Consider the following 26943-nt stretch of genomic DNA (forward strand, 5'->3'; position numbering starts at 1 on the left):
ATTAAAGTGTCACATCGCTAAGCACCATGGGATCAGCAGCAACAACCAACCAATGGACACTCTAAAAGGCGAAACTCATTGTTCCCATCAAAACACTTGGACTCCAGTGTTAGATGTATTTGATTATTTTTACACCCGCGGCTCCAGTGACGGTGGCCATCTTTGTAGTTGCCAAAAAGGTTCTCGGTTAAAAACACAGAATAAAAAGGACAGTTGTGATGTCGATGATGATAATAAAAATAATAATGAATTACTTCAATAGTATAATGAATATAACGATTATTGTATTCCCCTAAAAAACACGTGGCTGCCCTCTTTGTAGTTCTTTTTTTATTTTATATTTTTCTTATACACTTATAAATAAAAATAAAAATGTCTCCACATTGAAGCATAAAAATGGAAAATACTGCTATATGACGTACATCAGAGTGTGGGCAGGCCATTTGAGTGGATGTAGGACTAAATATGCAGGATGACAGAAACATATCTCCCTTACTGTTACGTTTCTGATGTAGCATTATAACACGTGTAAAAGCTTAAAATATAAAAGATACATTTTGCATTAGATGGACCCTTTTGACACCCAATGGTATAAATTAATTCACATGTGCCTGTGTCGCAAAAGAATGAAATGCAGTCCCGGTTATTAGTCCCAGTTTCCCTCTCACTCCTGTGGAGCAGCAACAGTGGAGTAAAGCGCATCATCAGTGTGGGTCTGAACGGCAGAGTACAGCACTGCTGCAGTCTGACTCCTGGGGGCGCTGTTCACAGTCAGGTTGTTGCTGTTGAGGAAATCCACTTCAGTGTAGTCCAAGTCATTTAAAGAATCCTCTACCTAAAAACAAAAACAAAAGGTAAACACGCTGCCATTTTGATAGTATCTACTCAAAACATTTGCATATTTTGTCTTGCAAACACCACATTTCCTGAGAACAGCGGATACCTGTGGTTGAAGATGGCCTGTATCTATATTAAGGCTTCCTCTTTACTGATACAGTAGCAACGCTTACTTTAAGGGGGAAAATAATGAATGGCAGTAACATAAGAAGAGAGAGAAATCTTCAATCTTCTGCTGCTTTTCGTTTTGCAAATTAAGAGAATTTCTTGCATTCACGCATAGTTGAGTTATCAGTTACTTAGAAAAGAAGAAATTGGTTTTATTTTCATGTTATGTAAGTTCTCTATGAAGTCGTTCCAGTTTTTGACTCCAGTATCGTCCACCCCGAGAAGCTTCAGCAGCAGATAAGATCTTACTTGGAGCTGGTCTGTGGGTGCTGTGGCCAGACTGTAGATGTCTGAAGAGGTCTGGTCTTCAGCCAGGTTACTGAAGGAGGCTGAAGCGTACACCGTGGAGATTTCCACAGGTCTCTTGATGTCTTGGATCTCCTCATATAGTATGTTGGACTAAAGAAAAGAGACTGGTTTAGGATTAGAGGCACCATGACAGAGGCAGATAAAGGATTGTTTTATTCTCTTAACCTCTTTACCCCCACTTTCAATGAGCACATTTTCTCCAGTTCAACTTCCCAAATCTAAAAGTTTCTTGACTGGAGTTTAGAGCCTATAGGTCAGAGAAACGGCTCAATTGAAAGCTAAGACCTACACAACTCATCGAAGATTTTTCACTTTTTTGTTGCGTTTTGATCACATTTTTGTTGTGTTTTTGTTGCTTTTCCATCTCTTTTGACGTGTTTTGTAACTTTTTTGATGCTTTTTTTTTTTCAAGAAGCTTTTAGATTTGGGTCAAATTGAACTGGAGAATATGTTCTCGGTTCAGGCGGGGATTAAGAGACTTACTTTTCATTCAGGTCAAAGTGAAGCAATTCTCCAAACCACCACAAATGTGACTGGATATAGCGTCTTACCCAAAGACTCAGAACAAGTCTGTCGGAAAGTCGCTTCAAGTTAACACTCTACTGTTGCTAAAACGTACCTCTGGTGTTTGTTCATGCTCTGCACTCCCGGGAGGTTCTGCTGAAAACAAATAAGCATTTATCGCAACACATTTGACCATTCATGATGAGACGTTTTCAAATCAACATGGACTAAAGCTCTTGAGTCATCTCATCCAAGAAGCTTCTCCAGTAAATTTTCTGACCACAGGCAGATTAAATAAAGACCACTGGGAGGGGTTTTCATAGTCCAACCTCTCTTCCTCCAGGCCTGGGGCGTAGGACATGGCTGTACAGAGGGGAAAGACTGAATCTGAGACATCAGTTCCTACACATTGAAGGATTTTGTTTCATTACAAAAAAAAAACGTATTTAGTCCCTTCCAAGCCAAACCTCACTGTCATCCAAGGAGTTGTTGGTGTCTTTAAGTGGCTTTAGGTTATGTGGACTGCAGACTGAGTGGAGGTGAACTGCACACTGAGGATTGAGCTTTCTCCACGGTGCTGGTAGAGCCTCTAATGCAGTTGTTGTTTAGTTTCTCCAACATGATGCTTTTTGCACTCTTCTTCTTTGCAATGAATTGAATAAAAAACACATTGCACAAAGAGTCCCTTTTGCAAAAGCCGATACCTGTTATATTTGTTATTGTACTCAACAGATGCCACTTATGCAACTAAAGTTGTGTGAATTTAATTAAGAACAGTTGATCTTAGATTTTTATGGCACAGAAACAAAAAATTCAAAAAACTTGAAAAAACTCAATGTTTGCTTGAAAATGTCTCTTTACGTCATTGCCAGTACATTAAAGGGGCTGGAAGAAAGTTCGCCATTTTATACTCACTACTGCCACCTCAGGCCATATGTGTAACTGCACCTTCTATATTAAGCTTGTGCTTGACGGCAATTCGGGCCGAAGTGACACATTTTTGAGTGACCGTACAGGATTTCAGAGGCAGTTGTGGTGAACAGGTCTGGGCTCATTCTACACATTAGGACATGGAGGAACATGTAGGGGGAGGAAAATACTTAATTTTAACATTTTTAAACTCCTTATAGTCCCTTTAAGTACATGTACTCATGTAACTTGTTGCTAATTCTACTTTTGAAAGTAGTTTTTTCATACAGTACATTTTACTTCGACTTGAGTAGTATTAAAGTGTCTGTACACTTACCGGAGAAAAAAAAAAAAAGTCACTCCACTGTGAGTAAAAACAATAGTGCCACTGTGAGTAAATCTCTAAGTGACAAATTTTCATTTTGACACGTGAAAACTGTGTTTCTCGTTTTGTTTTCTAAATTCTTCATAATGATTTACATATTTTTTATGGTATTTTCTTTGACAATCTGTTCATTTTGTTTCTCATCATTTCTGTCACTGCTGAAACATGAATCAGACTTTAACGCTTAAAGAGTTACTCAGTACTCACAGTACTCAAGTCAAATTTTCTCCAAGTACTGTTTTACTCTTGAGTAGTTCCCTGGGCCACAACTTTTTACTTGGAAAAGTATATCAAAGTAACGATACTCTAACTTGAGTAAACATTTTGGCTACTCTACACGCAAATGAACTGTTCTTTTGTCCTTGGGATGCACTCTTTCTTATCTCAGCATGTTCACTGGTTTGAAGTAAAGTGGGATTTTCTGTACCCGAAAGATCCTTTGAAGTTTTAGAATAGAGGGGCAGGATTAGGACAAGCTAACCCCTGACCGTGGTCTTTTATTTAATCCACCGGTCCGGAAATCTTTAATGACGCTGACAAAGCTTCGTAGACGAGAGCTGACATGGACATGAATCATTATAGCTCACCTGTTTGTTTACTGCGTCCCTTGTTGCAGTGGAATATGAGCAGAGCTGCTGCTAACAAGACTGCGACAGCTGCCAGAGCAAGGCCAGTGTACAGGGCTGCTGACCCTGTGGAAGAAAAATACTTTTATCCACATTTCTTCATTTTCATTCCAGAGGGAGCTCACAGTATGGGACGAGTAACAACACATGCGGATAGGCCAGTGGTTCTCATGCTTTTTTTTAGACAGGACCCCGAGTATAGAGAACTGTTGGTCTTCGCAACCCCCACAATACATGTTTTCCTTTCAAACTAGATAGAACATGTGCCTGCAATCCCCCCTAGTTTGAGAACCACTGAGATAGAGAATGGCACGACACAACAAATGCAAGCAATACGAGATGCAAGCGTTTAAAGCCTGTTCTATTTTAGGTGTTTAGGCCCAGATACACTATCGTTAAAAAGTTTGACGTCACCCAAACTATTGTGTGTTTTCTATAAACACTCATATTAACATCCTTCATTTCTCAGAATAAACTGTCAAGTGCCAGAAGAAAGTTCCCTTTTCTGGTAATTTTGAGTGTAAAATCGAACCCACACATGTTGCTCCAGATACTCAACATCCTGTTTTACAGCTTCTCCGAACAGCCCAACAGTTTTGAGCTGTGCAAACAAAATTGCACAAGGGTCATCTTATCATCAACACGATTGTCTAATACAATGTACCATTAGAAGATTGGAGTGATGGCTGCTAAAATACGTCCCTGTGCACTTATGTTGGTATTCCATTAAAATAACCAGTTTCAAGCTAGACATTAGGCTACCACATTCATTTGAAGTGACCCCAAACTTTTGAACGGCAGTGTACTTGTAGAAGTTGCTTTGACAACAACACAGCTTGGACAGACATAATTTTGCAAACCAGGCTACGACTGATCAGAGCAGAAATCTCCTCCAACTGAACATTTCTACTGACTTAACGGAAAAACAATCTGATATGAAGAGTTCACAGTTTTATGTCCAGTGTCCACGAGCTACAGTACCACAGGCTTATTTGCTGGCATCACTCTTTAAAATTATTACTTAACTTTATTGTATTTATTTATTTGGTAAAGTCTATTGAAATGTTTAAAGGGATTTGGACTTGGAACCAGGAGGAGGGTGAGACTGTTTCTTAACAAAAATCGGACTTTTATATTACAAACTGAACCTTGATTCATATTAGAGTGTCACTTAAATTACATTTTTCAGATTTTATTATTTATTTGTCTTATGTGGTCCAGCACTAACTGAGCAAAGGCTTTTCGATGATTAAAATCAAATGTGATTTTAGAGCAGGAGCCCAAAATAGGTAATTGCCGGGTTGCAGGTTCTAGAATATGATGATGTCATCGGACCCAGCGGGGGGCAGGAGCCAGTTTTTCCTATTAACTGCATTTCACAAGTCGTAGCTAAAAAGAAAATGTATGAATTAAAAAAAAAAGATCATTAATATCAGTCACTGGGTCCATGATCTCTCTGTACAAGACCAAAAATTTCCTCAAAAACAAAATATTTTTTCCTCTATATAGTAGAATAGGCCTTCAGAACGCTGTGATGATGAATAGTGAACAGTGGTAGCTGGAATTGTAGCGTGCCCCAAGCGCTTCCAATGCAGTGACTAAACAGGACTCCCTAATGTTCGGCATTTGGTCCAAGTTGGTGATTTTTGTAATATTTGTGCTGATTTGTTTTAATTGGAATATTCATGCAACAGTGCTGGGGTTTAAATTTGTTATAACATTGGAAAACTGGAGATCTGTTTCAACGATGAGGAACAGGCCTGAGAGAGTTGTTGGAGCACAGTAGCGTTTGATTTTGACCCGTCCCGAACATTTAGGGAGTTCCTCAAGGAGCACAGACTGAACTCAATGTACCTGATGCAGGGGTGTGCTGCTGGGGCTCGGATGGTGTGGATGTGTGAAGTGACACTGGTCCCTGGTTTAAACTTGGTTGTGTTGAAGTCACAGTAATAGTGGATGCAGAGTCACCTGTTTGTACTGCGAGGTCTGGAGCAGAGGTCAGTGTGTCGTTTGAAGGTTTTAGCACAAAAGTTGGGTTTAAGGCGGCATCTGAAAAATATAAAATGATGAAATTGATCCTTTAACTTTTCATTTTGCACACAGAACACAAGAAAATTTTACTAAAGATGTATTATTGTAAACTTACTTTTTGCAACATAAATCCTAAATTCCTCGTTGGCATCTGCTGCAATTCTTCCTTTCAAAACACACTGGTATCGTCCGGAGTCAGATCTGGTCACATTGGTAATGCTGACATTCATTACATCATAACCAAATTTTTTTCCTTTATATTCAATGCAGAATCTCTCTTGGCATTTATTATTTTCAGACGTCTCAACCAAAATGTCTTTTTCTTCACAGTCATCTTTACAGAAGATTCTTGTGTGTCCACGAAAAAGAAACTGACATACAACTGAGATATTCCCTCCAACAGCCACTTCATGCACCGTCTCTGCTCTGATGAAACCATTTCCTTCACACAGCACTGTCCAGGAAACACAGATACAGCAGAGAATAAACAATGTTAATGTATTAATTTCACAAATTCACTAAGAAATTAATTCAAATTGGTCAACATGAGATCCAAAGTAGCAACAGTAAAGAAAAAACACAAACATTCATGCTTTTTTATTTTTAATTCATCCCATACAGAGAAAATTATTCATAAATCTACACAATTACACTAATAAATATTTGAATTAATTTACTTTCTCTCAAACAAAAAGGGAAAAGACTTCTGTCAGACACTAAAAAGTCAAAAAATGCTGAAAGAGGGATGCTCAAAACCCCTGAAATGACAAAAAAAATATTGGGATGGGACACGGAACCAAACATTTTGTTGCCAATAGCCAGCAAGGCATCGAGAAGCAGGTTTAAGGAAAGAAACAAACACAAAATCGAACGTAGAGCCACCAGGAAACCATTATCTTCCAGCGCTGCCATTTTCACTGACCTGTAACTTGATGTCACAGCCGAGGCTTTACTTAAATAATAATAATAATAATAATACATTTTATTTGTAACGCACTTTTCATTCAGAGAATCTCAGAGTGCTACAAGAAAACACACACATTAAAAAACATCAACAATTATAAGCTTTCTTAAAAAGGAAAGTTTTCATTTTAGCTTTAAAAAAGTCCAGGTTTTTTGTTTCTCTCAACTCCACGGGGAGGCTGTTCCAAAGCCTTGGTGCAGCAGAACAAAAGGCTCTGTCCCCCATGGTTCGGCGCTTGATCGAAGGAACATGGAGGTGGAGGCTACTGGATTACCTGAGGGTGCGGTTGAATAAAAATGTAGTTACTTTAATAATTACCAACAACACCACCTTGGATTCTGGGCCCAAGGAACCACAAATCTTTGTTTCTGCCAGGCTTAAAAGGTCACAGGTTCGATAGGAGCACGAAAGTGGACAGACGAAGCAAAAGTTATCATATAAAGTTGAGTTTATTTATTATTTGTTATATTCAATTTATAAATCAATATATATATTTTTTTTAAGCTCGACTGCATTCACACTCATGAATATCCAAATCAACTCAAACAATGAATGAAATAAAACAATAGTCCTATTGCACAATGTGGGGCTCACATGATTTTTGTACATTTTGGTGTTGAAAGCCGCTTGCGAAAGAAATGCGCTCGAGTTTCATTTTGGTTTTGGGAGCCGCCTCGGCGTGCTGTCTGAACACACAAGAGCTTTCCCATCTGCACAACAGGACACGACTTGACACCAGACGCTGGCCAAACGCTCTGTCCCCAGGCTAAGCTACGTGACGTCAGAGGCGAAAAGGAGGGCTAAAGGTGAGATGCACCCTTCATATAGAGTCGGATCTAGCGGGGAGAGGTTAACTAGCGGAAGTGCGAACCACCACACAGACAACGTCAATGTGAGAAAAGTGGAAACCCGGCCTATATTATGCAAGACACATAAACGTCTAGACTAGTTGAGGAATGACTAGTTGGGTGGGGGCACGGGTTATTGTAATGTAAAGGATGAGTTAGTTGGACCATTTTGAGTTAGAGATGGACTGAAACTCAACTCCCAAACCTACTGCCAGTTTATAGAGGATCCTTCTTCAAGTCCATCCAGAGTCACCTTGACCTCATCCATCCGTAAAACAAACATCTGTCTTTAGATCATATCATTCTTTAGTGTTTTATTCAATACTTCCGTTGAAAATGAACTGGTAGATAATAAAATCCTTATGGCTTCATGCTTGACTTTGTTCCCCTGTAAACTCGCTTCTTGTGACCATGCTGACTATTGGTATCACAACATTTGATGGTTCTGTGGTCCGATCCCAGTGACGAGCTTTCAGCAGCTTTTTGACTTGAATGAGAAGGAAGCAGCGTAGTAATTCTGCACACCCAATTCTGAGTGTGGACCTGCTGTGGCCTCACTTCCTCATCCTCTCACAACCATCACCTGGAACCCTTCAATTCTACAGTCTTTACAGTTTTGTACAGTTTGTATTTTTAAATGTGAAGAAAAATAACAATATGGTAAAAAAAAAAACTCACTGTAATTATTGTAATGTAATTATTGTGCAAACACTGTACAGGCCTATTCTTCATCTGTTCTCCCATAATCTCACTAATAGATTCATTTGTTAGTGACCATTTGGAAACACATCACACACACACAGCGTGACTATCATTTAATGCGTTGTCTGCAATGACTGCGAGATTTATAATGCCATGCAAACGCATTTTGATCATCTCATCAATAAACGAAGCATCTCTCCGGGCTCCTGTTGTGTACAGAACTTGATAAATGAGATCTCATGGATGTGAACTTGTCTGTGAACCATCAAGGCTGCAATTCTAAATGTCTTATTTTGTGTCCACTTCTTCCATCTCTGCTCTAATTTACCCAACTTTCAGTCTTAGATAATAAGTCCTTCTTTCTATCACACACATTTCCAGCATAATATCTCTACATTGAGTCAAACTTAAACTCTATTCATCTATGTAATGATTTTCTTTCTGACTTTAAAGTTCATTTACTGAAACCTGCTTTGACCCCTGCAGTGAGTGTCAGATCGGATGTGGGCTTTCATTCTGTGCATCGATGGCTAAGTTCCTTCCTCATGAGTTGTGTGGTTTTGTCGTTGTTTGACCTTCAATCAAACCTCTTCTCTTCCCTTGGCCCATTTCCACCTCACAACGGTCAGAGCATAATACAAATCATTCATTCAAGTGTGTGAAGTACTCACTCAGAAAGACGGCTGAAAGCTGGAGCCTGAGTTTCATCTTTGCTGCCGCACTTTGTCACACACACCGTGTCAGTGTGTCACAAACCAGGAACTGGACGTGTACTTCTCTAAACCAGCGACCACATTCATGATCTCCTCCCATTTTTCATAAAACGCTTTGACTCTGAGTGCTAATAATAAGCCTCTGTGCCGTAATGAGCTATGTGTTTTGCATTTATGGATGCAGTGATTGAGGCGGCTTAGCGGTGGTCTTCTAACTAAAACCAAGTTCACTTTACACAGACCTGAAAGTTTGCGCTGTGTGTTCTGTTGCTGGGATACACCATGGTGTGGGCGGTGAGTCAAAAATTACCGTCTGTAGCGCTTTAAGGAACTTGTCAACTTTAAAATGGCCATTATGAAACTCAAATAAAACTTTAAATGAAATAATGTATGAGGAACTAACACGTTGACAATGATCTAATATGTCATTTTCTTTGAGTCAACAAAGGAATGAGGTTAGTCAGGTACTGTAGATAAAGGTGTTGTTTACATTTTGCTCTGTATTGCTACAATTGTTGATTTTGTTCTACTAAAACTAGGCTTTTGTCATAGTTAACATTTGTTTTAATGTATCATCTTATTTGTATATATATAATTAAATGCAAATACCCCAAAAAATATACCAAAAAAATCAACTAAAGTAACTATTATTATTTGCAGTTATCAGCACTTTGCGCTTGACATCGCCGTGTTTGGCCCGCGACCCACAGGCACTTTTTCATTTTGGCCCTCAGAGACAAAAACTTTGAGCACCCCTGGTCTAGACCCTTCAAAGCTAGGGACACGTTACTATTTTTATTTTTTTTTACCTGATTTTGAGACTCTCCTCCATTTGTGGTGGTGTGGGCCATAAAGCCCTTCTCATAATCAGTTATTTGTGGTGGCGCTTGTCCTGTGTGTGGTCAGTGTGATTCAGACTCAAAACAAACACAAAAGAGCTTGGATTTTAATTCTGTTTTTTTCTCTTTCAGGCAGAGGAATGAGATTGAGACTGAGATTGGATTACTCCAACATGCAAAACTGAAACACAGTGTCATAAGATGGAAAACTCCAAAATGGGTAAGCATGGCAATAGAAATAGAAATTCAAATGAAATTTAAAATACATGAAAGAAAAAAAGGTTCATCTCTTTCTCCTCAACGTTGTGAACAGCCCACAGAGTGAAGTGAATAAAACATATCTGGAGCAGGTTACAGTGTGCTGTAGATTTGGTTTTGGCCTTTTGCGTCCGAAGAGAGACTCTGGTAAGTGTCGCCTGCAGGATCCAACGTTGGATCATTGATGTACTCGTTCATCTGGAGAGAAAGAAATTGAACAAGAAAAAACATAGTCTTGTAGTCTTTTGTTTGACCGAAAAGAAATTGAACAAACCTGTGAGTTTTGAGAGTGTTCCCAATCTGCAAAAACAAACAGTACAGTTTATTGTGTAAATCCTCACTCTGAGGCATTTCTGCAGTTCAAATGTTCTCGCATAGAAAATACCCATAAATATAGGTATTCTTACCGTTGTGCCTCCTCTTCTTGTAGATTACAAAAACAGTGACCAGGATGACGGGAATCAGAGCCAGCAGCAGAAGAAAATACAAACCTGTAAAAGAAACATAAAGCCACACTGTGTGACATTTTACTAAAATACAAAACATCTATGTAAGATGAAAGTTAGAAATAAATTCATATCTGAACAGTGCGGCAATATGTTAAAACTTGGATGTAAATAATTCACCATTATGTGAGGTCTGTGTTTGTGAATGTAGTTTTAGCCTTGAAGCTAAAGGCTAACGTTGATTTTGATGCTAACAAAGGGTAAGTAGCGCCACAACCTCAACTAAATTGATGAAACCGTCTTGGCGTGACATGTCATTCAAGTCTCTTCTTTTCAGTTTATGTTAAAATTAGTGGTGGGACTCGATAATTAAAAAAAAAAATCGAGTTAATTATGGCCTTTGTAAATAATTAATCGCATTTAAGCATCATTTATGTAGGGGTTGTATTTTTTTTTTTATAGGTATATTTTAGATGCTTCTTTGTATTCGTATCCGGCATTTGAACTCATCTGAAGTGGAGATGTGAGGCCTGTGTGAACATTTCAAACACTTTTTGGAGAATGATCTTTTTAAATAGGTCCATGTTGGCGCTTAACTGTGTGAATAAACATGTTTAACAGTCAAATTGTTAAAGCAGTACTAAGTAACTCTTCCCCTAGAGGCCATAAGCGCAACTGCAGGTGCAGTAGCAAGTTACGATTTTTTAACTTATTAATTGTCTTGGAGAGTAAATCCTACGCTGACAGGAAAGGCGAAGGGAGAGAGGGTTACTGTGCATCCAATTATACAATGGAAATATTTTTTTTCACTCAAACTTGGCTGTAAATACTGTTTAAAGTGACGTTAGCCCGCAGTTAGCTTTGCCCGTTAGCCTGTTAGCTTCTTCTTCTCTTCTTCTCTTCGTGATTCCATTAGTGTGTATTGCTTTCTCCGGACCGGTGGCAGTCAAGTTGCAAACATGGTTTTCTGTCCAGAGACACCAGGGGAGATGAAAGACCCTCCAATCATCCCATAAACGCTTGTATTACCCTCACAGGGACTACGGAAAGGATTTAGTAAGGTAAACACGTTGCTTAGTACTGCTTTAAGTGCGATTAATTTTGATTAATATTTTTAATCGCACTAAACCTTATGTAATTAATTAATCGTAATCAATCAAAAAAAGTCCTGGCCCTAGTTAAAATGTTTAGCCAAAGTTATGTCCTCATATGGCAAACTGCATGTATTCAGTCATTGCTTCAGATGCTGTGTGTGGACGTGTGAAATGGCGTCACTTCCCCTGTTAAACTTGTGTTGTAAGAACTATGGTTAAGGTGTAAAAAAAAATATGTTGTGGTTTGACCTTCAGTGAGAGCCTTAAATCTATTGCACCACAGACTGTATGAACTCGAAGTACCTGCTGCAGGGGCCGTTGTGTTTAAGGCGGCATCTGAAAAATACAAAATGATGAAATGGATTCTTTAACTTTTAATTTTGCACACAGAACACAAAGAAAATGTTTCTTATTGTAAACATACCTTTCGTGACTTTAATCCTAAATTCCTCGTTGCCATCTGCTCTAAATCTTCCTTTCAAAACACACTGGTATCGTCCGGAGTCAGAGCTGGTCACATCGGTAATGTGCACATACATTACATCATAACCTAATGTGCTTCTTTTATATTCAATGCAGAATCTCTCTTGGCATTTATTATTTTCAGACGTCTCAACCAAAATGTCGTCTTTTTCTTCGCAGTCATCTTTACAGAAGATTCTTGTGTGTCCACCCAAAAGAAACTGACATCCAACTGAGATGTTCCCTCCAACAGGCACTTCATGCACCGTCTCTGCTCTGATGAAACCATTTCCTCCACACAGCACTGTCCAGGAAACGCAGATACAGCAGAGAATGAAGATTATTTATTAATTTCACAAATCATTTGCGAGTAAATTAACATAAATTGGTTCATGCTTTTTATTTTTCATTTATGCTTGATAGGAAAAAAAAAAAGTAAATCTACACTATTATACTAATCAATATTTAAATGTATTTTCTTTCTCTCAAACAACATGGTATGAAAACTAATAAAATAGTAATCAACTAACAAAAATAATCAATAGGGTCAAAAAACTCACTTATGTATTAAATATGTACAGTCCTACTTCTTCAAGAAAATCATTGATTCTCTCATAATCTCATTGATAAATTAATTTGTTAGTGGCCATTTGGAAACACATCAGTGAAAATCATGCTTTTAACTTATTTTGCGTCCACTTCTTCCATCTCTGCTCTAATTTACCAACTTTCTGTCTTAGATATTAAGTCCTCTCTATCGCACATATTTCCAGCATAGCACTGTATCTCTACATTGAGTCAAACTTAACGGGTCTCTATTCATCCTTGTGATTATTTTCTGACTTTCTTTCCTGGAGCCAGCTTTGACCTCTGCAGTGTGTCAGATCGGATGTGGGCCAGCTCTCATTCTGTGTATCATGCATCGATGGCTAACCACAGTTTGTTCCTTCTTCGTGAGTTGTGTGGTTTTGTAGATGTTTGATCTTCTCTCAAATCTCTTCCATGGCCCATTATCAACTCAAGAGCATTTACTCAAATCATCCATTCAAGTGCAAAAGTACTCACTCAGAAAGATGGCAGAAAGCTGGAGCCTGAGTTTCATCTTTGCTGCTGCACTTTGTCACACACCGTGTCAGTGTGTCACAAATCAGGAACTGGACGTGTACTTGTACTGTACTGTGCATATACAGTACGTTTGGTCGGCTTGGCGGTCTCTAACCAAGTTCCCTTTACACAGATCTGTGTGCTTGATGTTACACCATGATGTGGGAGGTCAATCTATAATGACCAGTGATGTGACATGCATGACCACGTGGCTCTTTTGAACGGCAATTTGACAGAATTCCCCCAAACGAAGAATCAAGTGAAAGCTTTGTACAAATGCACTAAAAATGATTTGTCAGACAGTTGCAGGTTCTTTTTCTTTGTTGTGGAGCAAGATTTTATTCACAAACAAGTTTTTCAAAAAGTAAATATCAGTCCCATTGTAATTTTAGATTATTTAAATTGTAAAAACTGTGCCTTTTATTAATAACGTCTTAGATATTGAGAGTTGTGTGGCAGGAGTTATTAATATTATTACATTAATCATCTTTTGAACAGCTCAGCTCCCAGTAAAGAGCTTTCCTTTCCAGGAAACTGACTTCTCACTGTATTTGTAAGTTTACAAACACATGAGTTTCCATCTTGAACCGCTTCCTCCTTCACCGCTCTGAACAGAATCCAATTTGACACTTGTTAACAACGTGGTGATCATAAATACACACACACAAGGTGCTGCTGCACATAACACAAAAACACATCACTTTTTTCAAAACATGACCATTTCAGTAAAAATGAGCTGTGCATAAGAAAACAATGATGAGGTGGTTTTAACATGGTTTATTAAAAATTCATGTGGCTGAATACATATAATCATTGTTTATGGAAGGCTTTTGTAGTTTGGAAACTTAGAATAGTTGTTGAAGTACTTTGATACACATAATCACTATGCTCATTTGTTGAATATTCTAATGTGGTTTTGACGCTTTTTCTTTCAATGTATTAGCTCTTAACCCTCTGTGTGATTTGTAAGGGAGCACAATGTATGGATACACCAAGAAGATTGACTGTGTTAAAAATAGACCGTGACCGTTAACAGATGGAAGGGGGGCATGTGATATGGTGTTTTTGTTTTGTTTTCATTACGAGGGGGTGAGCTAGTAGCATACTGTATATAAGGAGATGTTTTTCGCTGAACGAGGGGTCTTTTGGCACCCTCGAGATAAGGTTGTAATCGCTGCGTGTACTATTGCATTGTAATTCTTCATTAAAATCCGCAAAACATAGTACCTGTCCTCGAGTTTCAATTTCAAATTTAGACCCACTTCTGGCTTAGTATCTCAGGGATATTGACTTTGTATACTTTCCTCTCACACGAGGAGGCACAGCAGGGCCACTATCCATTAATAGGGTCTGTTTTCTTCTTGAGAACAAGAACAGAGTGAGTATTACGGTATTGGTATATCTTTAGAGTGTAAAGAATAACCCAAGCTTGTACTGTGGAGAACTTTTAGTTTTATCCAAGTCGTAAGTTTGTGTTTCACTTTTACAGAGGCGAAGACGCAATTCCAGTTAATATGCGCTAAGAGTGGTGTAGGAAGGGTGTGTACAACTTGTGCTCTGTCCACATCTCCTCATAGGCTTGTGAGCATACGTGAGGGTAGAAAGATATCAAAGTGGCTGTAGGCCTGAGGCTAGAGATCCTTTAATATAAAAGTTTTTTATGTGCAGTCCAGGATAGATGTCAATGCAAATGTTATGTCACTGTAATATCACTCTGGCCTTTGTCATGTAAGTACAGAGCCGTAAATCCTATCACTAATAATGACCTTCTGTAGCACTTTGAGGAACTAGTCAAGTTTATAATGCCCGTTATGATACTTTAGACGCCTGTCTTATGTTTTTTTTTTTTAGAAAACTGTATTTTTTTTTAAAGTATGTGCACCTTTAAATGGACTATATGGAGTTTAAGGGCCAGATCTTGTGCCTGGTGCAGTCCGTGCGCAACTTTAAACGCAACGTGGCACACGCGCGATCTTGCATGTGGCGCAGGTTTGGCACTCAAGGCTGCGCCACTAGGGAGAGAGCATTATTTAAGAAAAAGAGGCCGACTGAGGCGTGGTTCATTACAAATAGCACTTGTGCTACTCTTCTGTGGCAATCCCTTCATTAAGTTCCTCTTTACATCGCGCTGCCTTTGCCTTGAAAAGTCTGTTGGAGCGTCGGTTATGCACGGGCTTACTTCGATAGATCAACGCGCACACCCCCAACACCAAAACAACAACAGTTTTCCATAAATAAACCACACTTGCCTTCAAGTGCCACGACACCAGGTCTAATCTGAGTTTTAAGGAGACATTTCCATCGTGTGTCAGTCTTTACCTCCTGATGATGCTCCTTGTGTAGCCACAGCTCAGTCCAAAAGAAAGAAGCGCATTTTACAGGGTGCATAGCGACTTTTTTTTTTCAATTCAGCCGCTCCAAGAATCCTGCAGCTGTAGCGCAAATGTTCCAAAACGCAGTTTTCTTGCAACTACTGCATAACTCTGCAACTCCTCTGCAGCCATGACTGTAACTTTGCGCATTCGAACAGTGTCCAACGCGAGGCTGCTGCCTCTCTTTCACGCCCGCTCATCTTGGATCTGCAGTGAGTGGCTGCAGCACTGGAGTGACAGTTTTATTTCTTTAATCTTTATTAAACATTGCGCGCTGCATCACACATGTTACGCGTGTACAAGAGAATCCCCCCCCTCACAACCCACCGCCTTCCGCACGTCTCGGGAAAGCATGGGGAGGGGGCGGCACCACAACATGGCAATGCGAGTCGGTCCCCCCTCCTGTCCTGCCCACTTTGTTTGTCAGGTATGACACTGAAGATTGCAAGGAGCGCCACCCGTCCCGGAGTGTTCCTCACACCAGTCTTGGGGTACAGTTGTAGAGTGAGGTTAGTGTGACGTCAGGAGGACTTAGCGGAAAATTCAAATTCAATTCAAATTCACTTTATTTATCCGTTAGGAACTTCATTTGCAGGAGAAGTGCCAGTACGGGCCCGATAAAAACAATACATCCACAGACATTCAACAACATACAGCAATAATAAATACATTAAAAAAACAGAATAGTAGGCCTTCGATAGACCAAGGTCCACACAGTCATTTATTCAGCAGGCGGATGGAGGTCGGGAGGAAAGTGGAGGTCGCCCTCTTTGTCCCCAGAGGGAGGGACCTGAACCTGCGCCCTGACGGCAACAGGGCGTAGTGAGAGTGTAGAGTGTGTGAGGAGTCTGTGGAGATCTGGGTTCCTTTCCTCAGAACTCTGGAGTCATAGATGCTGCTGAGTGAGTCCTGCTCCTGACCAATGATCTTATTGCTGATTTTGATGATTTTATTGAGCATGTTGCGGTGGGTGAGAGTGAGTGAACCAAACCAGACAGTGATGTTGAATGTGAGGATGGATTCAATGAAACATTTATAGAAACAGGCGAGAATGGACGGGTGGACTTGGAGTTTGCGGAGTTTACGGAGAAAAAAGAGGCGTTGTTGACATTTTGAAAATATGTGTTCAGCATTGAGTTTGAATGTGAGTTTATGGTCAATTATGGAACCCAGGTATTTGTATGAATTAACCTTTTCTATTATTTCGTTGTTGACAGTGAGTGAGGGAGAGCTGGAGTGGCCATGTTGGAAATTGATAGTCATCTCTTTGGTCTTGGATACATTTAAATCCAGACAGTTCTCCCGACACCAACGTGAGAATGAGTCCAGTTCAGTTTGCAGTGATCCCTGTGTGTTTGTAGTGTCCATGATAACTGTGTCGTCTGAGTACTTGATGTAGGTTATACCTGGGGTGGTGCTCCTGCAGTCGCTTGTGTACAGAGTGAAGAGAAGTGGAGAGATGACTGAACCTTGAGGAGAACCAGTGGATATTGTCCTGACAGCACTGAGGTGGCCGTTCACTCTGACCCTCTGATCCCTCTCCGTGAGGAAGGAAAGGACCCAGAGGATGAGGTGAGGGTTGGCGTTCATCTGGAGCAGCTTACGTCCCATGAGATGTGGCTGCACGGTGTTAAATGCACTTGAGAAATCCACGAAGACCAGGTTGACATGGGACTTGGGCTTTTCTAGGTGGGTGATGACACCATGTACCAGCGTGAGCACAGCATCATCCACCCCTCTCCGTGGCTGGTAGGCGAATTGCAGTGGGTCAGAGTGCATACCCACATCAGCTTGCAGCTGGGCCATGACGAGCCTTTCGAAGCTCTTCATGACCAGTGATGTCAAAGCCACAGGCCGATAGTCGTTGTTGGTGCTGGGGTTACTCTTCTTCGCCACTGGACAGATGATAGAGGACTTCCAGATGGAGGGGATGGAGTGTTCCGCGAGGGAACGGTTGAACAGGGAGCAGAGGACACCAGCCAGCTGACTGCAACAGCCCTTCAGCAGGAAAAGTTGGGTTTAAGGCGGCATCTCCATCCATCCATCCATCCATTTTCTTCCGCTTTATCCGGGGCCGGGTCGCAGGGGCAGCAGTCTCAGCAGAGATGCCCAGACTTCCCGATCCACACACACCTCCTCCAGCTTTTCTGGGGGGACCCCGAGGCGACACCAGGCCAGCTCAGAGACGTAGTCCCGCCAGCGTGTCCTGGGTCTTCCACGAGGCCTTGTCCCACTAGGACATGCGTGGAACACCTCCCGCGGGAGGCGACCAAGAGGCATCCGGAACAGATGCCCTAGCCACCCCAGCTGGCTCCTTTCGACGTGAAGGAGCAGCGACTCTACTCCGAGCTCTTCTCGGGTAACTGAGCTCCTCACCCGATCTCGGCCCAGCCACCCTGCGAAGGAAACTCATTTCGGCCGCTTGTATTCGCGATCTTGTCCTTTCGGTCATTACCCAAATCTCATGACCATAGGTGAGGGTGGGAACGTAGATCGATGAACGTAGATCGATTGGTAAATCGAGAGCTTTACTAAGGCGGCATATGAAAAATACAAAATTATGAAATTAATTCTTTCACTTTTCATTTTGCACACAGAACACAAAGACAATGTTTCTAAACATTTATTATTGTAAACTTACTTTTTGTGACTTTTATCCTAAATTCCTTATTGCCATCTATTGTATATCTTCTTTTCACAACACACTGGTATCGTCCGGAGTCAGAGCCGGTCACATTGGTGATGCTGACAAACTATACATCATAACTAAATTTGTTTTCTTTATATTCAACGCAGTATCTGTCTGTACATTCATTATTTTCAGAAGTCTCAACCAAAATGTCGTCTTTTTTTTCAGTCATCTTTGTGTGTCCATCAAAATAAAGCTGACATCCAACTGACACATTCCCCCCAACAGCCACTTCATACACTTGATACGCTTTAATGAACTTGTCAAGTTTATAATGGCCACTATAAAACTCAACTGAAACTTTAAATGACTGTATACGCCTTTGTCTTGGTTTTTCTTTTTCAAATATGGTGTATAAATATTAAAGTATGTGTGTAGAAAAATATCTGAAAATAGTTGATATTCGTGTCTATTTGACCGTACAGTGTTCCAGCGGCTGTATGGGCGCTTTTTGCTCTCCATCACAGTGGCCTGTCGGGTGCTCCAGGATTAATTGTTTTTTGGGTTTCTGGTAGGTTTCCTCTGCTCAATGGTTATGCTCATGTTCCATTCAGAAAATACTAAAAAACACAATTGATCCTGGAGCATCCAACAGGCAAGCGGGATGGACAAATAAAGGCGGTATACTGACCACTCATACAGCCGCTGGGTCACTGAAAGGTTAAATAGGCACTGCATAAAAAGTTACATGATTCACCTTAAAGGGACTAGATGGAAGCTCTGGTATGGCGTGGTTTGTCGTCTTTTTACTTACGACTGTCACCTCAGGTCTTACTGTAACTGCAGTCTCTATGTTAACCTCGTGCGTGACATGATAGTAGCACAAATTTACAGACATGACTTCAACTGTGGTATGAGAAGTTTATTTGTGTGTTATGGCCATGCAGACAAAATATACATGTTAAACATATAGGCTCAACAATGCAAAATAAGCAACTAACAAAACAATCACTCAACCTTTGACTGAGTTGGTTCTGAGGAACAATTACGTTGGCCCCCCAGAGAGTGACCTACTTTTGCGTATAGTTAATAACTCTCCCATTCATTCTCAAAGGTAAATTTAGATGCAGTACACTTTTTGGCCACCAGCGTCAAATTGGGGGCATGTTTCAGTCCTTTCACAAAGTTAAGGAAACACTGTTGTGGTATCTTGGTAATTATCAATCACAGAGCGTTGTAACACATCAACTCCCAGGTTTCCAACTTTTATGTCAAATTAATCAACAAAGGTTCATGTTAAAAATGTACTTATAAAATTATGTATGCTGAACTAACACGTGCCATAGTTAACATTTGTTTTAATGTATGTAATGTTGTTTTGCACAGATAGAATTAAATGCAAATATACAAAAAAAATGCCAAAAAATAAAAGAAAGTAACTATTATTATTATTATAGAGTTTTTCCCTGATTTTGAGACTCCTCGATTTCGGGAGATGTGGGAAAATAAGCCCTACTCACAATCAATTATTTGTGGTGGCGCTCGTCCTGTGTGTGGTCAGTGTGATTCAGGCTCCAAAACCTCACACTGAAAGTAATGAACTTTTTTTTTTTATTGAGTGACACTTCAGTGGCACTTCCAACGCTCTCCTCAGCTTTCACTGCAGAATCCAGCCCAGTCTTCAACACAGAAGAGCTTGGATTTCATGAGAATGAGATTGAGACTGAGATTGGATTACTCCAACATGCGAAACTGAAACACGGTGTCATAAGAAGATCGAAAACCATAGAAATAGAAATTGAAATGAAATTTAAAATACATGAAAGAGAAAAGGTTCATCTCTTTCTCCTCAACGTTGTGAAAAGCCCACAGAGTGAAGTGAATAAAACATATCTGGAGCAGGTTACAGTGTGCTGTAGATTTGGTTGTTGTCTCTTGTGTCCGGAGAGAGACTCTGGTAAGTGTCGTCTGCAGGAGCAAATGCTGGAATGCGCTCGTTCATCTGGAGAGAGAAAACAAAATGAAATGTTATTAGAAAAACATAAATCTTGTTTTTGCTTTGATAGATACAAAATTGAACAAATACCTGTGAGTTTTGAGAGTGTTCACAATCTGCAAAACAAACAGAACAGTGCGTTGTGTAAATCCTCATTCTGAGGCATTTCTGCAGTTCAAATGTTCTCCATAGAAAATAACTGTATATGTAAGTATTCTTACCGTTGTGCCTCCTCTTCTTGTAGATTACAAGAACAGTGACCAGGATGACGGGAATCAGAGTCAGCAGCAGAAGAAAATACAAACCTGTTTATATGAATAAATCAGAGGATGTGGTGAAGACACAATGGAATATCCTTCAGAAAATGTATTTAAAAAAAAAAAGAAACAGAATTGTACATAGAGCAGGACAGTGTGAGATTTTACTAAAATACAAATCATGTATGTGATTTGGGATGGAGATATTGTATGCGTGGGAAGTAACAGCAACATCATGCTAATTACTGAGGTAACAACTTCATCCTGTCCTTGAGAGTTAGAAATAAATAAATATTTGAACAGGATGTTGAGCAGGATGTAAATAATTCAGCAGAAGAGATGTCTGCGTTTATGAATGTAGTTGTTTTAGCCTTGAAGCTAAAGGCTAACGTTGATTTGATGCTAACAAAGGGTAAAACAGCGCCACAACCGACGTGTAATTCAATTTGCAAGTCTTTTCTTTTCGATTGATGTTGAAATGTTGACAGGAAGTAGCTCGTCATTAGCCTAAACTTAGCGAGCCAAAGTTATGTCCTCATATGGCAAACTGCATATATTCAGTCGCTAATGCAGATGCTGTAATGTGAAAAATGGCGTCACTTCCTTTGTTAAACTTGTGTTGTAAGAACTATGGTTAAGGGTGTAAAAAAAAAAGTTGTGGTTTAACTTTGACACGCCCCAAACTTTTAGTGAGAGCCTTAAATCTATTGCACCACAGACTGTATGAACTCAAAGTACCTGATGCAGAGGCCGTCGTGTTCTGCAGGGGCTCGGATGGTGTGGATGTGTGAAGTGGCACTGGTCCCTGGTTTGTACTTGGTTGTGGTGAAGCCACAGTAATAGTGGATGCAGAGTCACCTGTTTGTACTGTGAGGTCTGGAGCAGAGGTTGGACTGACGTCAGGAGGACCTTTAGGCTTTAGCACAAAAGTTGGGTTTAAGGCGGCATCTGAAAAATACAAAATGATGAAATTGATCCTTTAACTTTTCATTTTGCACACAGAACACAAATAAAATGTTTCTAAAGATGTATTATTGTAAACTTACTTTTTGCAACATAAATCCTAAATTCTTCGTAGTCATCTGCTGCATATCTTCCTTTCAAAACACACTGGTATCGTCCGGAGTCAGATCTGGTCACATTGGTAATGCTGACATTCATTACATCATAACCAAATTTTTTTCCTTTATATTCAATGCAGAATCTCTCTTGGCATTTATTATTTTCAGACGTCTCAACCAAAATGTCTTTTTCTTCACAGTCATCTTTACAGAAGATTCTTGTGTGTCCACCAAAAACAAACTGACATCCAACTGAGATGTTCCCTCCAACAGCCACTTCATGCACCGTCTCTGCTCTGATGAAACCATTTCCTCCACACAGCACTGTCCAGGAAACACAGATACAGCAGAGAATGAAGTTTTCATCTTATGTTTTAATTTCTCTCTTTAATTTCACTCAACATAAATTGGTTGACATTAAACAGTACATCAAAACCACAAACATTCATGCTTTTTATTTTTACTTTATGCTTGATAGAATTTTCTTTTTTTTAAAGCTACACTATTATACTGATCAACATTTCAATTTCTTTTCTTTCTCTCAAATGAAATGGTATGAAAAGACTAAAAACTGTTGCAGAAATTACATATAATATCGGGACGGGACACGGAACCATCAAACATTGTGTTGCCAGAGGAACTTGACAGACCTGACTTATTTATTTTCTTACCATCTTTTTGTGAGGGAAAGAAAGTGCATGATAATTCTGCAAACCCCATTCAAAGTGTGGACCTGCTTTTGCCGCACTTCCTCTCATTACACGGATGGACATTTTCCAGATTCAGATTAAATTTATTCAGACATTCAAACATTTTACAGACAAAAAAATAAAGTCTGAAATGGAAAAGGCAGAAGATTATTGTGCCAATCCCAGTGTATCACTTGCAACACTTCAGGCCAAGTTTGTAATGTTTTTAAATGTGAAGAAAAAATACTATCAATGTGGTAAAAAAAACTCACTTACGTAGTAAATATGCAGGCACTGTACAGGCCTACTTCTTCAAGAAAATCATTGATTCTCTCATAATCTCATTGATAAATTAATTTGTTGGTGGTCATTTAGAAACACATCAGTGAAAATCATACTTTTAACTTATTTAGTGTCCACTTCTTCCATCTCTGCTCTAATTTACCAACTTTCTGTCTTAGATATTAAGTCCTTTCTATCACACATATTTCCAGCATAGCACTGTATCTCTACATTGAGTCCAACTTAATGGGTCCTTGTGATTATTTTCTGACTTTCTTTCCTGGAGCCAGCTTTGACCTCTGCAGTGTGTCAGATCAGATGTGGGCCAGATCTCATTCTGTGTATCATGCATCGATGGCTAACCACAGTTTGTTCCTTCTTCGTGAGTTGTGTGGTTTTGTAGATGTTTGATCGTCTCTCAAATCTCTTCCATGGCCCATTATCAACTCAAGAGCATTTACTCAAATCATCCATTCAAGTGCAAAAGTACTCACTCAGAAAGACGGCAGAAAGCTGGAGCCTGAGTTTCATCATTGCTGCTGCACTTTGTCACACACCGTGCCAGTGTGTCACAAACCAGGAACTGGACGTGCACTTCTCTATACCAGCGACCACATTCATGATTGCCACCCATGTCCATAAAACACATCGTCTCTGCGTTCTAATATTAAGCCTCAGTAATAAGCGTTCAGTAATGAGTTATGTGTTTTTCATTCATGTATATCGTATGTTTGGTCAGGGCAGCAGTGACTAAATAACTTTACATCGCGTTCCAAATTTTTATGCAAATTGTATTTCAGTGTCAAAAAGGTTAAAAAAAAAGGTTTTCAATGAAACTCATGGATGGTATTGTGCGTCAGGGCTCTTTGAATCTCAAAAAGGTGTTAATTCAGGTCTGAAGTGCCGTCTTGCACAAGCTTAATATAGAACCTGCAGTTACACGTAAGACCAGAGGTGGCAGTAGTGAGAATAAAAATGACCAACTTGCATCTAGTTATTTTAAGTCTCTCTTAAAGGTGCATTATGGAGCTTTTCATCTAAAAACTAACTTGCAAGTCCTTACATAGACTGAGGTGCTTGGACTTAAAATTAAAAAAATTAAAAAAAACACAAAGGCAGAGGAATGAGATGGACTTATATATGCGGATTACGACAAACACAACACAATGTCAAATACATGAAAGAAAAATGGTTCATCTCTTTCTCTACAGGGTTTAAAAACAAAAAAGTGAATAAAACAAATTTGGAGCAGGTTAGTGCAGTGTGCTGTAGATTTGGTTGTGGTCTCTTGTTTCCGGAGAGAGACTCTGGTAAGTGTTGTCTGCAGGCTTCAGCGCTGGATCAGTGATGTACTCGTTCATCTGGAGAGAAAGAAACTGAACTAGAAAAAACACAATCTTGTAGTTTTTAATTTGACCAAAAAGAAATTGAACAAACCTGTGCGGTTTGAGAGTGTTCACAATCTGCAAAACAAACAGTAGTTGTGTAAATCCTCATTGTGGGGCATTTCTGCAGTTCAAATGTTCTCCCATAGAAAATACCTGTAAATATAGGTATCCTTACCGTTGTGCCTCCTCTTCTTGTAGATTACAATAACAGTGACCAGGATGACGGGAATCAGAGTCAGCAGCAGAAGAAAATACAAATCTGTTAAAAAATCAATAAATCAGAGCATGTGGTGAAGACAAGTTGGAATATCCTTCAGGAAATGTATTTAAAAAAAAAAAGAAATAGACTTTAGAATTGTACATAAAGCCAGACAGTGTAACTTTTTACTAAAATACAAAACATCGATGTGATTAGAGGTGCAGTTGTTCACGTGCTGTGTCTTTGCTAACAAAGGGTAAAATAGCACCACAATCTCAACTAATTTGATGAAACACTATTGGCATGACATGTAGTTCAATTTGTAACTTATTTTTAAATTCTTTTTTAAAATTTACGTTAAAGTGTTGACAGGAAGTAGCTCGTCATTAGCCCCATAGCCAAAGTTACCTCGTGCATGGCAAACTGCATATATTCAGCAACTGATGCAGATGGTGTGAAATGGCATTACTTCCTCTGTTAAACTGTCTGGGTTTCATTTCGAATTCAGTGATATTTGCTGATTTGTTAACGTTTTACTGCTGATAATGGTTCACATTGAATTTCTAGGCGCAGCCATGGGACCAGAGGGTGTCCGGTTTGGGAACCTCATCTCTTCTGTTTGCAGACGATGTTGTTCTGTTAATTTCATCAAATCAGGACCTTCAGCTGCTCTGGGGCGGTTTTCAGCCGAGTATATAGCGGCCGGGATGAGGATCAGCACCTCCAGGCCATGGTTCTCCACCGGAAAAAGGTGGCTTCCCCTCTTCAGGTCGGTGGGGAGTCCTTGCCTCAAGTGGAGGAGTTCAAGTATCTCGGGGTCTTGTTCACGAGTGAGGGACGGATGGAGCGTGAGATCGACAGACGGATCGGTGCGGCGTCAGCAGTGATGCGGTCGCTGGTGAAGAGGGAGCTGAGGCGGGGGGCAAAGCTCTTGATTTACCGATCGATCTACGGCCGAAATGAGTTTCCTTCGCAGGGTGGCTGGGCCCACACTCCTAGATCGGGTGAGGAGCTCAGTCACCCGGGAGAAGCTTGGAGTAGAGTCGCTGCTCCTTCACATCGAAAGGAGCCAGCTGAGGCTGCTCGGGCATCTGTTTCGGATGTGTTCCAGGTGATCCAGGCATGGTTACATACCCTGGCAGTATTTTTATATTTTTGACTATTTTTCAAATAATATGAAAGATAAAGTTTTTTTTGTTAGTGGTTGTGTGAAGCCATTTATGGTGAAACAACTGAGTTTGCTATTTTTAAATCATAATGAAAAAAGAAAGTACCAAAATGACTCTTAGCAGAAGTTTACATACCCCAGTTTTTAATACCGTGAATTGCCCCCTTTAACATCCATGAGAGCTTGGAGTCTTTTGTGATGGTTGTGGATGAGGACATTATTTTTTCTGATGGTAAAGCGGCCCATTTTTCTTGACAAAAGCCTCCAGTTCCTGTAAGTTCCTGGGCTGTTTTGCAAGAACTGCGTGTTTGAGATCTCCTCACAGTGGTTCAGTGATATTGAGGTCAGGAGACTGTGACGGTCACTAACGGGATCTTCACTTTATTCTCCATAGTAGGTATGGCGCACTTTTTTGCTGTCAACAAGGCCAATGATGGCTTATGATAAAAAGTGAACCATTTTAGTGAGGGCCTTAAATCTATTGCACCACAGCCTGCGTGAGCTCAAAGTGCCTGATGCAGGGGCCATCGTGTACAGCTGATGCTCGGATGGTGTGGATGTGTGCAATCACACTGGCGGCCCCCAGATTAAACTAATAACGGATGCAGTTTCACCTGTTTGTACAGTGAGGTCTGGAGCAGAGGTTGGACTGACGTCAGGAGGACCTTCAGGCCTTAGCGTAAAAGTCGGGGGTAACTCGGCATCTGAAAAATCCAAAATGATTGATTCAACTTTTCATATTGTCACAAAACAGAACAGAAATCTTTTTAAACATTTATTTTAATTTCATTTTAACTTACTATTTGTGACTTTAATCCTAAATTTCTCATAGCCATCTGCTGTGTATCTTCCTTTCAAAACACACTGGTATCGTCCGGAGTCAGAGCTGGTCACACTGGTAATGCTGACATACATTACATCATAACCTAGTGTTTTTCTTTTATATTCAATGCAGTATCTCTCTTTGCATTTATTATTTCCAGAAGTCTCAACCAAAATGTCGTCTTTTTCTTCACAGTCATCTTTACAGAAGATCTTTGTGTGTCCACCCAAAAGAAACTGACATCCAACTGAGATATTCCCTCCAACAGCCACTTCATGCACCGTCTCTGCTCTGATGAAACCAGGCTCTCCAGACAACAGCACTGTCCAGGAAACACAGATACAGCAGAGAATTTAGTGCACACGCACACAAAAAAAACATTTAGACACACAATAGTGTAACCTTTGCTCAGTGTGTCGTCTACAGGGGCTGCAAGATTGTGAACAAAACTAGACAGATTAGGTCTGTTAAACGTAAACTTGTCTGTTAAACCCACAGCTGTCGTCCGTTCCTCCCTCGCTAGTGCGGATTTGGAGATATTTGACCTCTCAAATCTGCTCCTTGGCACCATTTCCATCTCTCAATTGTTTATTTATTCAAGTGCATGGAGTACTCACGCAGAAAGATGGTTGAAAGCTGGGAGGGTTTCATCTTTGCTGCTGCAGCTTGTCCCACAAAACACTCTGAACTTACTTCTCTAAACAACAGTCTCTCTGCTCTTTTGTGTTGTAATGAGTTACTTCTTCTTTGAGCCTAACTTGCCTTTTCCTGAGTTTGCAAGAAATTCAATTTAGTGTACACAACATGTCCCTATCGAATGTAGTGATCCGGGAATCTCGGAAGTTGCCCAGATGTTCGGAGAGCCCTAGACACCTTATTC

At 40.1% G+C, this 26943-nt stretch overlaps 2 protein-coding genes across 3 annotated transcripts; both read right to left on the bottom strand.

Annotated features, from left to right (window-relative positions):
* Nucleotides 1-781: 781 nt before the first annotated feature.
* Nucleotides 782-26761, bottom strand: LOC306964157 (uncharacterized protein). Of its 2 annotated transcripts, none has more exons than XR_013792954.1 (6): nucleotides 26681-26761; nucleotides 26041-26385; nucleotides 21192-21401; nucleotides 3700-3804; nucleotides 1255-1404; nucleotides 782-835 (listed from the first exon to the last, which is right to left on the bottom strand). XR_013792954.1 is itself a non-coding variant. In XM_079558078.1 (6 exons), exons 1-6 carry the CDS (start codon nucleotides 26712-26714, stop codon nucleotides 20104-20106), a joined length of 798 nt encoding a protein of 265 aa, XP_079414204.1. In that variant the 5' UTR covers nucleotides 26715-26755; the 3' UTR covers nucleotides 20083-20103. The 2 variants fall into 2 exon arrangements, 1 of the variants encoding a protein (XP_079414204.1); XM_079558078.1 differs by lacking the exons at nucleotides 782-835; nucleotides 1255-1404; nucleotides 3700-3804 and adding exons at nucleotides 20083-20202; nucleotides 20287-20312; nucleotides 20418-20501 and having other exon boundaries at nucleotides 26681-26755.
* On the bottom strand, nucleotides 10181-12339 carry LOC306964171 (uncharacterized protein). The gene is made up of 5 exons (XM_079558113.1): nucleotides 12058-12339; nucleotides 11937-11969; nucleotides 10501-10584; nucleotides 10368-10393; nucleotides 10181-10291 (listed from the first exon to the last, which is right to left on the bottom strand). Exons 1-5 carry the CDS (start codon nucleotides 12170-12172, stop codon nucleotides 10187-10189), a joined length of 363 nt encoding a protein of 120 aa, XP_079414239.1. The 5' UTR covers nucleotides 12173-12339; the 3' UTR covers nucleotides 10181-10186.
* Nucleotides 26762-26943: the final 182 nt, after the last annotated feature.

The sequence above is a fragment of the Gobius niger genome, assembly GCF_951799975.1.
Source record: "Gobius niger genome assembly, chromosome: 6".
Classification (NCBI taxonomy): Eukaryota; Metazoa; Chordata; class Actinopteri; order Gobiiformes; family Gobiidae; genus Gobius; species Gobius niger.